The 21,794-nt window shown below is 37.5% G+C and overlaps 1 protein-coding gene across 1 annotated transcript in view; it reads right to left on the bottom strand.

The window, feature by feature from the left end:
* Window positions 1-21,794, bottom strand: part of LOC149238768 (Pentatricopeptide repeat (PPR) superfamily protein) — a 406,793-nt gene that overhangs the window by 65,095 nt on the left and 319,904 nt on the right. The window contains exon 9 of the mRNA XM_089373188.1: window positions 382-475. Within this exon, the coding sequence (XP_089229314.1) occupies window positions 382-475 (94 nt within the window). The remainder of the gene's footprint in view (window positions 1-381; window positions 476-21,794) is intronic.

Genomic DNA, 21,794 nt, shown 5'->3' with positions numbered 1-21,794 from the left:
AGGCCCAAAATACAACAGATATTCTCATCACCTGATCCTGAAAAGAGTTAAGGCAGTTCATAGAGACAGTTTTATGTTGGCGTCAGTGTCAGCCCTCTTGGCACTCACAACACAAACTAAGCAAGAAAAGGTCAAATATGAACATGTAATGGCGTTTTCATAGAAAAGGACATGCCAATACTTTGTCTCTTCCATTAGGCCCAAAATACAACAGATATTCTCCTCACCTGATCCTGAAAAGAGTTAAGGCAGTTCATGGAGACAGATAGCACTGTACCCGCATAATCTCAAGCTCTGAGTAGTGTTTATTTAGTTGATTTATAGAAGCAGGTTTCACATAAAAGGTGCGCTACAGAACTGGACAAGATTGGGTTGACTCACAGTATAGAATTCCAATGCAAGAGGCTTCCCAGAGCTGATGTAGTCATCAAATATCTGTTTAGCTCCTTTAATATCCCTGCAACGTAGGTAACACCTGCTCACAAAGAAGCAATTCAGAAAAAGCAAATAAAGATAAAATGAATCACATGATAGCATTGCAGTAACAAGTCCAATTGCATTCAACTCCCACAAAATTCTTTTGCATGTACAAAGGATTGGCTTAAGCAGCAGCTGGAAATAATACTGGCAGAAGTATTCACAAAAAAATAGCATTGTCATAAATACGGAATGCTGAAAAGAAAAATGTTGTAAATTGTATGAATAGGTTACAGTCTGTTCTGCTTGAGGTAATTGGGTTGCACAGTTTTTATCAATGTTGTAACTTTGGCTTGCCCGTGGTTGTGAAGCAAGTTCAAAATTTACACATCCAAAATATATATATATATATATATATATATTGTGTCAACCAAATAGACCAATAAAGTCTATTTGGATACCATATCTTGTAATGTGTATTTAGTCCTGGGATAAAGTGATAAAGTGAAGTTGTAGAGTTAAAATTATCATGCCATGTTATAATGTTAGGACACATGCTTATTAAAGATAAAACATCCAATCCAAATAGCGGAGGGGAATGAAATCTATATAGGATAAATATAATATACCATAATATGAATAATATGAATAATGATTTACAAGACCTTTTATGACACTATAAATTCAATTCACTAGTCACGAGATTGAAAAGTTATGATCTTTGGTCATTAGTTATTATTACTTTTACTATTTTCATTATTATTATTACATCTGTACAGAATGTATATCTATGTGCATCATATGTCATCCCACATAAAAATTGCTTTGTCCTCGAAGCATAGTTAAAAGAAGGGTACAATTGTCCCAGCTTCAACTTCTTCACTGATGGCATCCTGATTAAGGAAACAAGAAGGTAAGATATTCGAAGTTTTGAATGAAATTGCAACATTGGAAAGGGATCAATCCATCCTATGTTGATTCTTCTTCAGCATTGAATTGTACGACGATAGAATAGGGCTTCTTCGACTGCAGCTTTTAGTATGCCTTAGGAAACAAGTTGAATTGATGGTGACAGGTCACAATTTTTAGACGATTCTATCGAATCCCTTCATCAAAAGGGGTTCTTTAGTAGAAGCTTAATGCTCCAAAGATGTCCAGACTCCAGTGTACTTCTTTGGCTTGCTTTTATTAATAAGGTATTAACTTGGTAAATGTTACAGAAAAGGAACAAACAGTGTCTAAGCATATACATGCTTTGTGGAAAAGACACTGAAACAACTGTTTGTCATTTTATCAGTGTTGCGAACATCTCGTTAACATCCCGATTTATCTCAAAATCACAATTTTTTGGCCTAACCGATGTTTGCCGATTTTTACTGATATTTTGATGGTATCTTGATTTTGCCGATTTTTACCGATGTTTTCCCGATTTTTACAATTTTTTGGATTTCCAGACCCTTGTCGATTTTATCCCTTTGCCAATGTTCGCAACATTGCATTTTATTCATTGCTCAATTTCCAAAAATTTCTGGAAGTTAAAAGGATTAAAAGTGTGGAAAATGACTAGCAAGCCAATCCAGTTGAAGAATGCTAGCAACTCCTGTTTCAGAAAAGGGAATTAAAATATTATGGATCCATGCTTGTGATGTGGGGCATTTCACTGGCCCAAAACTCTATTATGTTTTCGCGAAGCTTCATTCCATCATTTCAGGTTATGCTGAGATTTGTACTTTGGCTTAGAAGTGTATCACGCAAGAATCAAGATACAAAGATCATTTCTAGACAACTCACTGAGGTTGCAATAGACATGACTATGGTCTGGGGTTTCTTTGATTGGGCTTTTCAAAGCTGACAAAATTTTAGTGCTGTTGGAGTCCTGTGCTTCTCAGATGAGCATTATACTCAAATTTAAAGCAGGTCTAATCATTGGATCAAATAACTCTACTTAGTGCATGGTTTTAAAGTTGTTGAAATGTGCCTCGGACAACAATATGTCAAGCATTCTTATATTTGGAGGTTCTGCATTTGTAATTAGCTAGATGAATGGCACATCACAATTGCATAACATAATGCTTTAGGCCATTGGGAGATAGTTTAAAGAAAGTCTTAAGCGTTGGATCAAAAAACTCTACTAAGTGCAGGTTTTTAAGGTAGTTGCTGACATGTGCCTCGGACAACAATATATCAAGCATCTGATATTTGGTGAAGCGAACAAACTTCCAAAGTTCCTTCTTCAGATTAATTACTCCAAAAGACTTGGAATATACATATTAAAGATAACCATGAGGATACAAATATTATATATTAAATGTGTGAATAAGAATGACACAATGAGAGTGAAAGGCTTGCTTATATACCAAGCAGGTGTCTCTTCATCGTGAGTCATGTATCATTTAGACATGACTCTTCAACCTAATTACTAATTAACTAATAATTATTTATGGTTATTATCATTTACATTATTTTACATTATTTCCTATATATTTATTCATAACATTGCCTTCCTCCTCAAAAATCTTTGTCCTCAAAGCTTGTCGATGAAAAAGGCTTGATCTCTTTTTCAGTTTCAAATGTCTTTTCATCTTTGAACAGTAATCTTCGTTGATACAAGTTGATATGATCTTCTAAGTGACAAACAAAATTGTCGCACTGAGAAGGGATCAAACCATCCTAGATTAATCTTTTGTGGAATATTTTGATCACTGGAATTTTGAAACGACTTGTCATCATAGGACTAGATTGAGGTTAGATCACTATTCTTTGGAACATCAGTTTGTTGTTTCTGTTCTGAATCGTCCCACTACGTTGCTTGGTTGAGTTGTCTACTCTCATGATTCAGATGTCGATAGGGAACTTTTTGGGTTTGACTTTCCCTTATTAGGTGTGAGGAATTTTTTTGATTTTCTTCTTGTGAGGATGTTGTTGAGTTCGTTACCAAACCTTCACTTGGGATGTTCATCGTCTAAACTACAATATCTAAGTGTGTATTTTCTTCAACTTGCTTGTCTTCTTCTTGAGTTGTGACATTCACTAGATTGGCACCTACTCCCTTATCTTCAACTTGGACTACTACGAGGGGAGACTTTGATACTTCTTGAGCAAGTTGTTCTAACTTGTCTGTTAATGACTTTTTGTCATTTTTAAGCTTCTTGATTTGTGTTAATAATTTTTCACTATGGTTTTTTAACCAAGAGACTTCTTCACTTTTGTCAATGGTGATTTTGTCAACTTCCTTATGCATTTTTTATATCATTTTTTTACTTTCTTGAAGAATTACTTTTTATATTTCTTGTGTGTCTTCTGGCGTCACTAAATCTGGCTTCAAAGTAACTTCTTGTAGTGTTATTTTTTTCTTTTTGTGGGAAAAGGTAAAAAACTTCTTTTTCAAATTTAGAATAAAGGACCCTAGAGTTTCCATCCAAGGGTGAGCCCAAAACAATGTGACTACCAGCAAAAAATAAAGTTTTCACGGTGAATTGCGAGGTAAAGTATAATCCCCAATACTTAAACGTAGATTGTTTATGTCGTATTGTTTGTTACTTGTGCCAACAATTTTTTTTCGATTATAGTCGATTCAGCGATTACTAGTTGGTTAGCACATTTAGTACTAACATAATTACTATCTTCAGATTAATTATTCCAGAAGACTTGGAACATAAAGATATCCATGAGGATACAAATATTATATATTAAATGTCTGAATAAGAATGATACAATGAGAGTGAAAGGCTTGCTTATATACCAAGTAGGTGTCTCTTCATGGAGAGTCATGTCTCATTTAGACATGACTCTTCAACCTAATTACTAATTAACTAATAGTTACTTATTGTTATTATCATTTACATTATTTTACATTATTTCCTATATATTTATTTATAACATTTGGAGATTCTGCATTGATAATTAACTAGATGAATGGAACATCATAATTGCATAACATATTTTTTTGGCCATTGGGAGATAGTTTAAAAGAGATTAGTTCACAACTTGTGTCTATCCAATTTACTCATGTCTATAGAAAATTAAATGTAGTGGCACATTTTCTGTCAAAAGGAGGACAAAGATTGGTGGAAGGCCATATGGTTTTTAAGGAGATCCGATATCGAGTAACAAAAGATTTTGTCCAACTTTTCTGACTCTCTTTTATATTACTTAGGTGCATTTTTTTGTCTCTTTCTCCTGTATTACATAATACATTACCAGCCTAGATCCACTTTAACTATGGATCTACCAAGCGCAGAGAGGGATCAAATCTCTTTTTACTCTAAAAGAGGTTTGCATCTCAAGAGATTTGATCTCTCTCGGTGCTTGGTAAAACTGGAGTTAAGATGGATCTAGGCTGGTTTAATTTCCCCCTTTAAATATGCTATATTTCACATGAATACCATGCATCAATACCATGGGTTCTCATAAATCTGGAGCTCAAAAACCACCGGTAACTTGACCAAGTCAACTTTACTTTAACTAGCCAACAAAAATAATAAAAATAATAAAATAATAATACGTAGAATTTTTATTTTTATTATTTTAGTTTAAAGTTATTTTTTTTAATATAAGGTTATTTTTACTTTTATTTTATTTTGACCAAGTCAAAATGTTTATAGGACATTACATTACATTTCTACCATATTCAGCTAGAGAAAGCCTCTCGACATAATAAGAAATGGGGTAGCTCCTAAAGCCCCCCCCCCCCCCTCCCCATATTTTCTAATTGTAATATCTTGGGACAGGAGTGAAGAGAGAGGAATTACATTTCCCTTAAAACTTATTTAACTTTTTGGGACTGTTAAGCCAGACCCAAACTTGATCAATTCCATTAATGTGAATTAGCTTTATACAATGAAGTGAACCTTCGTTTCATTTTCAAAGGGTCACTCCATCTTTTCCTTATCCTATTTTATGTATTTACAATTATATTTACAAGACAAAAATCCACAAGCATGATGTCCCACATTGCTCCCTTAAGCCGAAGGGGTGTTTGTAATCCCAATCATCATTCTGAATTTTCAAACTTTTCTCTTCTGAGTACTTTGGTGAAAATGTTTGCAATTTTCTCATTAGTCAAACAATCTCTTAAATGAATAATCTTGGCCTCTATATGATATTGAATCAAATGATACTTTGCGTTTATGTGTTTGGTTCAATTATGGAATCTAGGATCCTTGGCCAACTTAATTGCAAAACTATTGTCAATGAGAGTAGAATTCACTTGTTTTGCCTACATATCTTCAGGTATTTTCTTGAGCCACACAATCCCCTTTCTTGCTTCTGTAGCTGCCACATATTATGCCTTTGTCATGGAATCAGCTAGAACTAACTATTCTCATGACCTCCAAGAGACAATTGCTGATCCAAGACTCGTGAGATTAAGTCTAAGTTAGAATATCCAATCAAACTGAATACATCCACTTGTGAAGATTTGAGTCCAAATTCTTGACTTCCTTTCAAGTAATTCAAAACTCTTTTTTGCAGCAGACCAATGTCCTTCACAATGCTTTTGCATAAATTTATAAAAAACTTCCAACAACAAATGAAATATTTGGTTTGATAGCAGTGAAGTAGATTAGAAATCCCACAAGCTGTCAGTACTTGGTTGCATCCTCAAATGCATTCCCTTATTTTGATGTGAGCTTCAAGTTTTGTTTCATTAGAGTAGATAGAGGGTTGCATTCAGCCATGCCAAACCTATTCTACAATTCTCCAATGTACTTATTTTGGGAGAGGAATATATAAATTGGATCTTGAGTCACTTCAATGCCCAAGTAGTAGTGAAGTTGTCCCAACTCTGCCATCTCAAAGCCCTTAATCAACTCTTTCTTTATGGATGCAATATACTTTTCATTGTTCTTTGTTATCAAAAAATCATCTACATATCATAATTTTAAAAACTGGGAACGAGCTTTGAACTTGGCCACCTATCTAACTAGGATTTGAACCAGAACTGGACAAAATGAATCAAACTTGAAAGAAATACATAAAATAATTTATTTTAGTGAAAAAATATTTTTAAAATTTCAAATTATGATTCCAAAGCATATGAAACAAAATATGCAAGTTTGCTCATTTATATACCATGTAAGGGTGAACATCTCAGAATTGCACTAAGTGCAATATATAACATGTTGACATAGCAACAACCACCCCTTAAAAAAATCAAATTTTAGCCTCCCCCCTCCCCCCTTTTTCTAAATTTTAAATTCTTATTAGCTAAGTATAAATTTCACCCACTTTCATTTGTTTCCAAGATCCTTGAATTATAAATATTAAAAAACTTAGATATATAATAAAGCCTCAAAAAATTTGATAAAATCCTAAAATTTGAAGAATACTTTCATTTTCCAATACCATATTGGACCCTCCTCCAAAGGCTTATTTTATCTTTAGCCTGATATCCACATTCTTTGCTTCAATTCCTTACCTCAATTCTTATATTTCATTTAACCCTTATCACTCGTGTGCATCCCTCCTAGCACAAATGTCGAGCACTCCCCATATCTGAATCTCGTTCATGGGTTGTTCTTCAAACGACTTGTTGATTTTCCAACCCACTCACCGAAGATTTGTATCCATCAATTGACAAGCACCTAAATGGAAGTTCATGTTAGTTTTTCCCCATCATCACTTATCGGGTACAAGGGATCTTAATCTATGGTTTAGTTCTCCCGATACACCGAGAGTAAGTTATTCCGATATCCTTTACATGCTTTTGTATATTATCAGGTACCAGTGATTTTTCTTGATACACTAAAAGTTCTGATTTCCCGGTTCCCCAATCCAATATGAAACATCACCCGCCAATTCAAATCACCACATCGACATCCTACAACTAACCAAACCTTACCACATGGCACTTTGATGATGGACCTCAAACATGTGTCACTTACTTTTACACATCAATAGGTCAAATGTTAACTTTCCACCTACCACGTGTTTTCCTACAGGAAATGCCACATCACCAACGATGGCATCACACTGAGGTAACTTGAGCATCAACATCCCGGGCATCGAGTCATCGAGTTATTCTTTAGCAAAAAACACGAATACATCGCCCAAGATCCCAATATCTAATATCACTAATCTCAACATAATCACAATTAGTTAATCGTTACACCCACGTTAAAATGTGTTTAATAATGATTCAGAAGGTATTAATGCAATTCTTCATACAATTCAAATATCAAGCCTAGTTTTTAATGACCATTCAAATGCATATCATGATTTTGAAGTATATTAGAGTTTACAACAAGAATGCCAGTGGTTTCTCACTTAGGTATTAACAGAAGCTTTAGTGTCATTTATGACACTCTAATTTTCACCTCGACCTCCATTCCTCCAACGATTTTTCACAATCTAAACTAGTCTCCTGCCATCCCCAACGCTATCCAACCTCAATTATCAATCTCTTAGCCACTTAAGCTTAGCCTCCTCCAATCAATACTCCTGTAATTGCTACATGGCCAAGTAAGATATACCACTACAAAAATTATTTATTGCAATTATGTATGATGACTTTTAAAATTATAGCTAATAACAAACCCTTGTTGTGGGTATCAAAATGTCTCCTAAGCAGCACAATAGCCTCCCAACTTGGTCAACCCTCCCAATGATCAAGATGAAAATCCAAATTCAACTCTCTTCTTAGACACCTCATACAAAATCGGACGCAGCAGTGGAAGTTACACTGAAATGTTCAATTATATTGAGCACAGAGACTTCTCATATGAATTGTTGGAGTATTCAAACGGTTTTGTTGATGCCAAAAGATCAACTCTCCACAAAGCAGTTGCAAGATCGACACTCATCGAATATACTAATATGGTATGTTGGTCTCTATCACATGTACATATAAAGTCTCATACCATCCTCAATCAAAAGAGGTAAATGGTAGGCTCTTTCTGCTCGAAAGAACTAGAAAAAATGTATGGGTTGCCCAAACCAAAATTGAATTTTGGTAGACTTTGTTAGAGCTTTCACAAGCCAAGAGAATATCAAAGACAACCTACAAACTGTTGTCCTAATTAAAGATTCATGAATTGGCGAGGATGGATTTAAAACCAGAGGAGAAGAATGTTATGTTTGGGTAAAGAGTTTATGCCAGAAAGACTAACACAACAACCTCAACCAATACCTATGTAGATAGATTCTCCTCTCGTGACTCAAAAATTAGGTGAAACATCAGCTCATGTGGAGGTTGTACTAGAAGAACAGAGTCATCCTTATCAATAGCAACTCTCACAGGTCCCTAGCCAATCAATCTTATCCATACAATCTAAGCTAGTGAGGGGAGAATAAATTCAATCTAAGGAACTTTCCATATAGAAAAAGCAAGTATAAGACTTGCAAATGCAAGTGATTGAAAATATTTCCTAGCCTCAAGAAGCACAAGTTATATAACCTCAACATGAGCCTGAGATATTGCCAGAAATTTAGTTTCAACCACCTATAGAGTCACAATTAGAAGCCATTACTCCTATCTCCAAGAAACTTCAAAAGGATGAACACAAAGAAATTGTAGGGCAACTAACACAAGTTGCAATCCGTAAAACTCCATTAACAGTTCACCTAGGTATAACTCCATTCACAATTATCCATGTGGATGATCTTCAACCTATTGAATATGAAGAATTTCCCTTAAGTAAGTATTTCTTTAGCAACAACAAAAGGTTATTGTCAAAGGAAGAGAAAAGAAGAGAAATGTGGGTCAAATTGAAGAGTCCCTTGTCAAATAGGAAATTATATGGAATGCCTCCACGCTCAATAATGAAGACTTTGCAGATGAGGTTGCAAACTCCATTAGCACATTTGCACATGCAATGCAAATAAATGATCAGTCAAGAATCTAAGAGAGACTATCAAACAACAAAAAGAAAAAATCGATAATCTTGAGGCCTCTCTTCAACATAAGAAATCTAGAAGTGAGAAGGAGAATCAATCACCAATAGACCATTTAAACATCAACATCAAGAACAACTACAAACTCTTCACGAGCAGTTCAAGGAAGAACATACCCAATTACAAGTATAAACCAAGACTGCAATTGAGGAAATGAAAATATTATTAAACAATTGTCTTCTAAAATGAAATCTACAAGCCAGTAGTTCAATTCAAATATGCTCTAGAAAAAGGCGGTGAAGCTTAATCAACTACTGGGGAAAGCTTAGGAAGAATTCTATCAACAATTGTGCCAATTTCAAGAATTTCATAAAATCCTCACTCAATTTTCAAAGGATGTTGATTCTAAATTCATTGAGATGATGCAATCACAACATAATTTCAAGAGAGTAAAGAGTTTGCAAGTTAAATATCCATTAACCCATATTACCCACTACCAATCAGTGACCTGATAGCCACTAGTGTAGCCAATATTGTGTCAATTGATCTCTACTCCCTGAGCCAATCATGTGTCCACTTGCCCATTTGTCTAGAGTGTATTTTTGAAGGTGGGCCATCCAATCCTAATGGTATGTCTTTCATTGTGCAATTGGGTGCTTATGCTTGTTTTACCTTGGGCACACTTGGGTATGGATTATTGGGTGACTTGGAAGAAGGAAGGGTTTTGATCGTAGTCTTGTTCCCTCACCTTAAATGGGGGATTAATCCTCAACCCTAATCCCATGGGATCTCCCCTACATAAGGCTTCATGATGGGCACTACTTGGGAAACCCCGATTTTGGTAGCACAGTCCCATTTTCCCATTCCACACTTTTCACTCTCCTCTACATATTACATGCTCTATTTCATCATCTTCCCTCTCTGGGTCCACAAGACTCTGGTACTCCCCCTACCCTTGTCCACATGTTTGTGTCAGGCCTGGAACATTGCCTCGGAGGTTGATGCAACTAAAAAAAAGACCAAAACATACCATGGCGACATACAAAAGGAAATAATACCACAAAATGCAAAAGATGGTAGAGACAGTAAAAGATTAGCACATAGGCAAAATCCAAACATAAGCTCCACCCCTTATCATTATGGTCGTCACCCTAGTTCTTAGGACCCCCTTGAGTGCCCCATGGATCATTAAGGACCCCATGCATGTCAGACCCCTAGTGGGTGATGAACTGCGCCACCTTATAGGGGTAATCACTGTTGAAACATGTAACTAGGTTCAGTCTTCATAATGACATGTAATTGTGACTTTTGTAATTCCTTCACACAAGTGGAGAGAGGTAGCCCAAAAACAATCAAATATCTCATCCTTTCCTTCTTCCTTTGCCCTTCCTTTTCTTCGCACCTTTCTCTCTCTTGTAATCGAACTTTTGCGAGTGTCCAAAGTGAGGTCGGAGCAATGATGCACGAATCGGGGACGTTTTTTGAAAGCGGGGACGCCGAAGCGTCGTTTTCCAAAAATCTAGGAAGCGAAGCGTCTGGGGAAGCGTCTGCTATATATATATATATATATATATATATATATATATATATATATATCTATATATATATATTGCATTTATACTCAAAACAAACATCCCAAATACCAAATTAGTTGTAGAAGACATGAAAACATGCATATTTTTGCATAAATCAGGATAGATATCACATCCATTGTACATTAATGATTAATTATTCGAGCATCAACCATTTAGATGCATCAACCATCTAGAATCTAGATTCTTCTCCTCTTGTCTAGCCTTTGCCTCTACCTCGATTGTCTAAGGATATTAGTCAACATTGCCCAATTTTGATCAAACTACCTAATTCAAGACTTAAAATATGGTAGAAAAAGCTTAACATGCTTGATCGATGATTTTGACTTGATTGAAAGGTAATTTTTTGCTAAGGGCGTGCCGCGTGACAAAGGAGTTCAACAATTAACAGCACCAACACTAGGGTACATATAGGGCGTGGTGCTCTTGATTAAATGCTAATCGCATACCTTCATACTTGATATAATCTAATGAAATTCCACAATCCCATTGATCCTGAATTCCAGAAAACTGTTAAGTCTGCTAAATTTTGAATAGGATATGAAATTCTATTTTCTCCATATGAAGTCCAATGAGACTGGAACCACTCTCAAACATCATGAGTCATTTCATGGTAATGTTAAAAATTTAAGTAAAAGGATGAAAATGAAAAATAAAGGAGAATGTCACTTTTACTTTAAGAATTTAACATTACCATGAGGGAGCATCTGCTATATTTATATTTTTTTATATTTTTTTTTGCCTTCATTCCTCACCCTAACCCAAGGTGGACCCACCCCAACAAGCAAACTCACCTAAAATAAGTAAAATAAATAAAAATAAAAAAATAAAAATAAAATAAAAAAATAAAAAAAATAAAAAAATAAAAAATTGAAAAAAAATAAACCGATTTTCTAAACGCTTTCCGGAAGCGTACGCTTCGTCCTCTGAAGCACCACGCTTCGTACTGCCGAAGCACCGTACGAAGCGTGCTTCGAAGATTCGGGATCGCGCTTCCCAGCCACGCTTCGGAAAATTCCAGGAAGCGGCAAAATCAGGTGGAAACGCACTTCCGCCGAAGCTTCCTAGACGCTTCCGCACGGGATGCGCTTCCGAGCTTGGAACGGGGGGGGGGGGGGGTGCTTCATGCAACATTGGGTCGAAGTCTCTCTTATATATAGGCTTTCTGCTAGGTCGAATTACACCCTTTAGGCCAACCTATCCACTTGAGTAGGCCGACTTGATCTTTGCATCATGACGAGGACTTGGAGGGTCTTTTGACTCGAATAATTTTCTTCACAGTATGTACCATGCCCAATACGGGTCCTTCATACATGCCAATGACTCAATTGACTTGTAGACTAAACAACAAGCCCTAGAAGCACTCAATGGGAGCTTGACCTATAAAATAAATTTCTCTTAAGCATAAAACCCATGCCTCAAGGACAACAATAATAAATTTATTTTTCTCTTTACATTAAATACATAAAATCATGATTACATATGTCATCATGAAGACCGAACCTAGTTACATATTTCAACACTCTCTCTTAACTAGGGAGGTATTCATAATCCATACAAGGTACTTGGACATTCTCAATTTGAAGAATTCTCCGAAGAAGAATCGGATTGGTGAGCCATCTGTTTAGCATCATATCAACCAACATTGTCGCATAGCAAGGCCTTGACTAACAACTCTATCTCTCCACAAGATCAAAGCACAATGTTGGCGAGACCAATGAATGATAAACACCATCATCATTGTCTCTCAAGGCACATACCCCATCTGGGTGTTCACAGGGTATGTACTTCCAAGACTATTCTTATCTTGGGCTCCCAATCCTCAAAGAATATTGGTCGTTTTCAACTACTCTTGTCTTGAATGCCCTACCGCATCCTCAAAGAGTATCGGATGCCAGATGCTTACCCAATCCTCCATTCTTTCTTCACAATATGAAGACAAGAATGATGTGTCTATCTCTCCCTCTTAACTAGGGAAGATATACCCATTCCTATAAAGGAATGTACCCAAGTTCCCTCTTATCCAGGGACTTGTCCAAGCTCCCTCTTGACTAGGGACTTGTTTTCAACAACTCACATGTTCTTAGGTGGAGATCATGGTACCATCAGCTTCTTGAAGAGTTCCTCCTTTCGATGTCATGAATTTCATTGTTATCATTATGGAGCCTTCATCTTTTGGGACTCCTTTGTAGGGCATCGGCCATCCATCACTTTCCTTCAGAAATCATGTCAGTCATGTCATCCTTTTCTTCATTGTAAAGTGATCTTCTAATCCGTATCTGGCCTTTCTTCATACATCCACCTCTTTCAAGTCTTGTTTCCTTTAGGATCTTCCATCCAACCACATGAGTGCTAGTTGTAGGTGACATCTACAACTTTCCTTTGGTAGCCATGCATCAACCCTTCTAGATGTTATTCAAAAATAAACATTAAATCATAGTTACCTTTTCTGATGGCCTTTCATCATGACATCTGCTTCTTGCAACATCAACATCCTACATACATATTGACACATCTCCATAATATTCAATGTCAAGGGTCTCCTTCCTTTCCAAACTTCATCAGAGTCTTCGTTTTCATGGAGATGTCTTGATCAATTCTTCTAGCTATCAGATGTTCATTTCCTTTTTCATAGTTGCTTCTTTTATGATCTCTTCTTTCTTTCTTCACATATTGCTTCCGAGGAACTTCTGTTCAAAGTTCCTTCGTCTTTGTCAACTACCTCATATTCCATATGAGGACATATTATGTTGATTTCATCATGTCAATATGCGAACCATCCCTTCATGCATCTTTTGAAAGGGAGAGATCTCTTTTCTTTGATCATGCTTATGAGGTAGAGCATTTATCCATCCTATCAACAACTATATGATAACATGTCTTAATTTATCAAATATATACATACCTATTTTCTCCTTTTGGTTATCTAGACTTCCTTCAGCGGTTTCCTTTCTTTGATTGAGAGTACTTCAATCATCTTGACATGTTACACTCTTCTGTCACCATACCATCATCGCTTTTAAATCATGAATCCCATACATGATTTTATTCTGTTAGGTCCCTATAATACTAGTAATTCCCCCATTACTATTGTCATTGTAGCCCTTATTGTTATTATCGTGCCCCCATTGTCCCCATATTGTTATTAGTGAGCCCCATAGAAACCCACTATTGTTATTGTTGTGCCCTTATATTATTACTGTTATGTCGGCTTTGATTATATTGTGACCCCTTAGACTCCTATATATAGAAAGGAGGTTTAGTCATTTGTATCATTCAAGAATTGTTCATTTGTGTAATGTAAAAGAGGTTGCCCCCTCAAAGAGGTAGATTTTGAAGGCGTTCATCTATCTTTTCTTCTATTTTGTGAGCTAGTTGCATAACATTTGGTATCAAAGCTTTGGATTCTAGGGTTTCGCTGCTCCAAACATGTCATCGTGACATTTTCACTATCACTTTTTTTATGCGACGTTTCAAACGCTACAAAAAAAAACCTATTTGAGCCGAAACCGCTCTGAACCTCGGGTCCAAATTTTAGATATCTTCTCGCTATACTTTCGAGGACATGATCCAAGGAAGTTAGGGTTTTTGCAGGATCCCGAATTATATCTCAAACGGGTGATCTGGGGAAAATCGTCATAACTTTTGTTCTGAGCATCAGATTGAAATTTCGTTAGAAGTTTCAAAAAGATGATGGATTGTACTTTTTGTATATCAGTTTCAGGTACTAAGGTCGAAACAGTGACATGTGGCACTTTGTACAAGTTTGCTTTATTGAACCAGTATATAATCAAGACACCATGGGAGATTTGGCATAACTCTTCCTTGGAGAATCCAATCTTGATCAGACTTGTAGGGTTTGAAAGAGGACTCAGAGGGTTACTGTAGGATGCAATTTCAGATCTTGGAGATTCGCAATTACAGAGATATAGCAAATTCCATATCGAGCTCTTACAAAGTGAAAAAAGGTGTGTAGTTTTTTTTAAATTTTGCATAAGATTGATTTGAAAAATTAGTTTGAAGGAATTCAAAAGGCATAGTGAAGCATTATTAGCATTAATTTATGCCCCGAAGAAAGAAAATGGAAACACCTAGTAAGCAACCTAGAAGTTCTAGCATGACTCATGAACAAGAGGAAGAAATGCAACATGATATATCAAAATTATGAGACCAAGTGCAACAAAATTCACTCACAAAAAGTAATAGAAGCTAAGATGGATGGTTTAAGGAAAGGCGTAGAAAATAAAATGGATAGTTTAAAAAAAGGCATGGAAGCTAAGATGAATGTCGTGGAAGCTAAGATGGATGGTTTGGAAGCTAAGATGGAAGGCAAAATGGACGATTTGAAAACAGATGTGACAAAGTTGCTACAAAAAATGTTTACGAACAGAGAAAAGGTAGTAAAGGAAACTCATGATGAGAACAAAATAAATGTTAATCATGATTTCATAGACTCTAACGTTGGATTGAAGACCCACCATATTCCAAAGATTGATATGAGGAAGTTTGATGGCAAGGATCCCGGAACATGGATACTACAAATGGAGCAATTTTTCGATCTTTATAATGTGCAAAACACACAAAAGGCACGTATTGCAATTTGATATTTGGAACCAAATCAGTTTGTATGGTATCAATGGCTTTGCTCTCGCAAACAAATTGTCACTTGGGCAATTTTTACGGAAGAAATGATCGCACAATATGAAGATACAAAAAGCAACACCTTTTTTTAGCCAATTGATAAATCTCAAACAAAAGGGTTCAATGATGGAGCACATTAAGGACTTCCAAAAATTGAACATAAGGGTAAAAGATATTCCAGAGGAGCATAGGATTGATGTGCTCATAGGGACTTTAAAGGATAACATCCAACATGAGGTTCGCCTTTAGGAACTTGATCCATTGGAGAAGGCATTCAGGTTAGCAAGAAAAATGGAAAGCAATATTATGGCAACTAGGAAGCCTACCACTCACAACTATAAGGATGAAAGTGTTGTTTCCCCTAGCTTTCCATAGCCTACAAGGTTGACACCACAACAATTGGAAGAAAAAAAAAGCAAAAGGGATTTGTTAAAGTTGTGATAGCAAATACACTAAAGGTCATAAGTGTGCTGAGAAGAAATTATTCTACATAGATTGTGAAGAGGAGGAAGAAAGGGAACAAGAAACGTTAAAAGAAGAGGATATACACCAGGAACAAACCCTAGAAAATGAAGAAATGAATCCGACCGTATCTTGTAATGCATGGGCTGGAATTACAACTCAAACTATCAAGATAGATGGACATATCAAGAGAAAAAGGTAATAGTGTTGCTTGATTCGGGGAGTACCCATAATTTTATTCATTGTAAGAGAGCCAAGGAATTGAATTTCTTCCTATATCCATCACCAGAGTGTCAAGTGATGGTTGCAAGTGGAGGAACCATAAATTGCTCTCGCAAGTGCCATAATATCAAGCTATTCATAGGAGAATATGTATTGAATAGCCCAATGCTTCCATTCCAATGGGTGGTGTTGATGTTGTACTAGGAATCCAATGTCTACAATGCTTGGGTACAATAGCTTTTAATTTTCAAGAACTTTTCATGAAATTTGTGCGGAAGGAAAGGAAGTTGAATTAAGGGGTATTACAGGGAAACCGGGAAAGACAATAAGCTCTAACGCTATGACAAAGCTTCTAAAGAAGGAACAACGAGGCATAATTGCACAATTATGTTCGCTAGAGGTTCCCACATTGAAATCATCTATTTCTCCAGATCTCCAAAAAGTCTTGGACAATCATTCCAAGGTATTTGAGACTCCCAAAGGCCTCCCACCTATTCGTGATCATGATCATACTATTCATTTGATTCCAAGAAGTGTTCCTCCAAACATCAGGTCGTACAGATATCCCTATGCCCAAAAGAGTGAAATTGAACATATCGTTGCAGAAATGCTAAAGGCTGATATAATTCAACATAGTCAAAGTTCTTTCTCTGCTCCAGTTGTATTGGTGCACAAGAAGGATGGACCAATACCATGGTGCATGTGTCCGGATTATAGGGAGCTCAACAAGCTCACTATTAAAGATAAATTTCTCATTCCTATCATTGATGAATTATTAGATGAATTGCATGGATCAATTTACTTCACCAAGTTGGATCTTCATTCAAGATATCATCAAATCAGAATGAAGACTAAAGACATTCCGAAAAGAGCATCTAGAACTCATGAGGGTCATTATCAATTTTTGGTCATGCCTTTTGGCCTTACTAATGCACCTTCTACGTTTCAAGGTTTGATGAATTCCATTTTCAAACCCTTCCTTAGAAAATTTGTATTAGTATTTTTTTATGATATACTAATCTACAACAAGTCTTGGAAGGATCATGTTCAACATGTTGACAGGGTGCTCAAACTATTGGAGGAGAAGCAATTATATGCAAAAAACTCCAAATGTTTCTTTGGAGTACAAGAGGTGGAATACCTGGGTCATATTGTATCTCATGAAAGTGTTAAGGTAGAACCTAGCAAAATTAAATCCATTAAGGAATAGAAATCCCCACTTCCATAAAGCATCTGCGAGGATTTCTCGAGTTGATAGGGTATTATTGCAAGTTTGTTAAGAATTATGGGAGAATAGCAGCACCTCTAACAACATTACTGAAGAAAGATGCATTTTAATGGACTCTAGAAGCAACAAAGGCCTTCGAACATCTTAAATAGGGAATGTGCCAAGCACCGGTCATAGCTACGCTGGACTTCACAAAAACCTTTATTGTGGAGTGTGATGCTTCAGGAAATGGAATTGGTGTTGTTTTAATGTAAAAGAATGTTGAATGAATTAATTCGGAATGAGCAAACAACTCAATGATAATACAGAGATATTTACAATAATAGAAACATCAGGTTTCTATGTAGAATATGGAAACACTCAGTTTCATCTAAGAAACTGCTAAAAGAATACAAATAGCAACAGCTAAAAGGAATGAGCATTAAATACTAAATAGGAATATTCTAATACCCTCCCTTAATGCTCAATCTATTTACAACACCAATAGATCCTCTGAATTTTACAAATTTATCTGGACCAAGAGGCTTGGTGAAAATGTCGGCGGGCTGCTCTGTTGTGGAAACATATTGCAACTGAACTGAGCTGTCTTCAACAAGTTGGCGAATGTAGTGGCAATGAGTTTCCACATGCTTTGTTCGTTCATGAAAGACTGGATTCTTGGCAAGTTTGAGCACTCCCTGATTATCACAAAACAAAGAAGTAGGCCCTGTCTGGGAAACATGCATATCTGCAAGCATACGTCGAAGCCAAACTGCCTCACAGGATGCCTTAACTGCTCCCCGATACTCTGCTTCTGTTGAGGAGAGAGCCACTGCCTGTTGCTTCTTACTAGTCCAAGTAACAGCACCGGATCCTAGATTAAACACATACCTAGCTGTAGATTTACGGTCATCAACCGAACCGGCCCAGTCAGAATCAGTGTAACCACAGAGTATAGGTTTGGAACTTCGAGTGTATAGGAGACCATAATCAGAAGTGCCATGCACCTATCGTAGCACACGCTTTGCTGCTTGCCAATGATTAGCTTTAGGAGCTGACATGAAGCGGGAAATGTAGCTTACTGCAAAACTGATGTCAGGTCTGGTAGCAGTAAGGTAGATGAGACTGCCCACTAATTGCCTGAATAAAGTTTCATCCACAAGGGGAGAGGATGACTGTGCTGAAAGTTTGAGCCCTGGTTCCATAGGAGTCGTGGCCGGTTTGCAATCCTGCATTCTGAACCTGTCCACAAGATTTTTGGCATACTTGGACTGAGAGAGAAAGATCTGATTTTCAGTCTGCCAAACTTCAACCCCCAGACAGTAATGAAGAAGTCCCAAGTCAGTCATCTCAAAAGTGCTGCATAAATCTTGTTTGATCCCATGGATCAAATGTGCAGAGCTGCCAGTAATGATAAGGTCATCCACATAGACAACCACAAACAAGATATCATCACCAGTATACTTGATATACAGGTTTGCATCAGATGGACTCCGCTGAAAACCCTGATCTGTCAGGTACTGATCAATTTTCATGTACCAAGCCCGAGGAGCTTGTTTCAATCCATAGATTGCTTTAGCTAACCGACACACTTTCTGTTCTTGACCAGCAACCTTGAATCCTGGAGGCTGCGTCATGTAGACTTCTTCTTGGAGATCACCATTTAGGAAAGCACTCTTTACATCCATCTGATGAACTTTCCAATTGAACTGAGCTGCTAGGGCAAGCATAAGCCTTATGGTACTCATCTTGGCTGTAGGAGCAAAAGTCTCCTCATAGTCAATGCCTTCCTTCTGTGAGAACCCTCGAGCCACAAGACGAGCTTTATACTTGTCTATGGTTCCATCAGCTTTGTATTTCACTTTATACACCCATTTGCAACCTATGGGTTTTTTTTCTGCAGGAAGATCAGAAAGTGTCCATGTGTGATTCTTCTAAAGGCTCTGGAATTCGGCTTCCATAGCCTGTTCCCACTCAGATGTACCCTTAGCCTCTGAATAGGTTTGAGGCTCAAAAGTACTGTGTAGGTTAGCCATAAGAGCAAAATTGACTGTAGACTGTTGTCTGTTCTTATGTCTAGAAGTTCTACCTTCAAGGAGCTCATCATCCCGGAGATCACCAATGGTTTTAGCCCACCATTTAGGCCGAAGAGTAGAAGAAGCAATATCAGGAGTAGAGGAACCAATATCAGGAGGAGGTGGAGAAGACTCAAGAGCAATAGGGGCCGCAAGAGGAGGGTTATTTTCTGGAGGAAGCTCAGATAGAGTATTATCGCTACATCATCCCTCCCATCAGGTGGACCGACCGGAAGAAGAACACTGTGAGGTTGATCCTCAGAACACTGCTCAGAAGAAGAAGACTGAAAGAATCCTCTGTCTTCATCAAATACTACATCCCGACTGAAGCTAAGACGACCAGTGGCTATATCTATCAGCCTATAGGCCTTGTGATGATCACTGTACCCTGTCATCATGAGTTTCTGGCTTTTGGAATCCAACTTAGAGCGCTTAGCAGCTGGAATCCAAACATATGCAACTGAGCCAAATACTTTGAGATGACTGATCTTAGGCTTACGGCTAGACCAAACCTCTTCAGGGGTCTTCCCTGTAACAGCCTGAGTGGGTGATCTGTTAAGAAGATAAACAACAGTAAATACTGCTTCAGCCCAGAATTTGTTTGGAACACTCCTGTGTTGTAGCATGGAACGAGCCATTTCAACAACCGTGCGATTGCAACGCTCGACAACACTGTTTTGCTGAGGAGTGTAAGGAGTGGTTAATTGACGTTTGATGCCATGAATATCACAGAAGTTGGCAAACGCTGAAGAACAAAATTCCCCCCATTGTCGGTCCTAAGGGTCATGATGTTACAGCCAGATTCTTTTTCCACTAAGGTTTTAAACTTCTGAAAGGTACTAAGAGCATCAGATTTATTTTTTAAAAAATATACCCACATCTTTCTACTGAAATCATCTACAATAAGTAAAAAATATTTGCAAGCAGTGATAGAAGTTGTATTCATAGGACCGCAAATATCAGCATGAAGTAACTGAAGTACCTTAGATGCGTGCCAAGATTCTCCATGTTTGAATGAAGACCGATGTTGCTTTCCCGCTTGACAGGCGCTGCATACCCCCAACTGCTGAGTCTGAATATCAGGTAATCCAGACACAAGTCCCTCCCGAGAGAGCTGAGAGAGATACTGCATATTGAGATGCCCATATCGCTGATGCCATAGAGTGCTGATAGGAGAGATACGTGCTGCTAGAGCCACTTCTGGAGAGTCACCGGTGTCAAGTAGCCTGTATAGACCATGGTCCTCTAGGCCAACAGCAACTGTTAAACTAGTCTCCCTGTCAATAATGGAGCACTTGTGGGCACTGAACACTACATCAAGTTGAGGAGAATTCCTCATAATCTCGCTGACAGATAGCAGATTAATTTCCATACCAGGAACATAGTATACATTCAGAAATATAAGTGTGCGCCCACCAGACTGAATTTGAACTGTACCTCTACCAGCTATTGTGTACTTTTCACCTCCGCCAAATACCACGGAATCACTGGAAGGTGAGAAGTCAATAAACCAGTCACGCCTGTGAGAGAAATGACGTGATGCGCCAGAATCAATGTACCATGCAGAGGAAGGAACAGGATCTGAAGACCTTTTAGCCATAAAGGCGTAAAAGGCAGACTCTGTCTGCTCGGAATGTTCTGCAACATTTGTTGTCTGATGTGGCCCTCCCTGTTTCCTCTGTTCAGAAGCAATCCTCTGTCGGCAATCTTTCTTCATGTGACCGAACCTGTGACAGTAATTACACTGCACACTTTTCTTCCTAGCAGGATCAAAAGGCTGAGAGGAGCCTTTCTGCTGAAAAGACTGAGAGGACTGATATTTTGCAGAAAATGCATTTTCCGAGGACACTGATGAAGCACTACTACCAAACTGCTGTTTCCACTGATCCTGCTACAGAAGTTTGGTACATAAATCTGGAAACTTCAGATCAACATTTGTGGTGGTAATGTTGAGTGTTTCTATGAAGTGTTCATAAGATTTCGGTAGACTTTTCAAAGTAATGACTACCATATCTTCTTCCTCCATGGTCCGACCAATGGCTTCGAGCTGATCTCGAATGTCTTTAATTTTGTTGAGATGTTCCTGTAAAGACATATGTTTGTCCATCATGATGGAGAACAACTGATTTTTGAGAAAAAAGGCTCTGCTTTTGTCAGATGTCTCGTGCAGTTCTTTCAACTGTTGCCAGATTTCGACAGCTGTCTTGCCAGAAGGAATCTGAGGTAACTGATCATCAGCGACAGAGAGCTTGAGAAGCATAACAGCCTCTCGATTTCGATCATCAAATTTATCTTGATCGGTACCGGCTGTACCGGGACGAAGCTCTTTGCCCAAAATGAGCTGAT

The sequence above is a fragment of the Pinus tabuliformis genome, chromosome 8 (assembly GCF_031772625.1).
Source record: "Pinus tabuliformis cultivar Carrire ecotype Pingquan chromosome 8, CPIR1, whole genome shotgun sequence".
In the NCBI taxonomy this organism is placed as follows: Eukaryota; Viridiplantae; Streptophyta; class Pinopsida; order Pinales; family Pinaceae; genus Pinus; species Pinus tabuliformis.
Note: the sequence above shows the minus strand (reverse complement) of the source record. Positions and strands in the feature narration are given on the sequence as shown.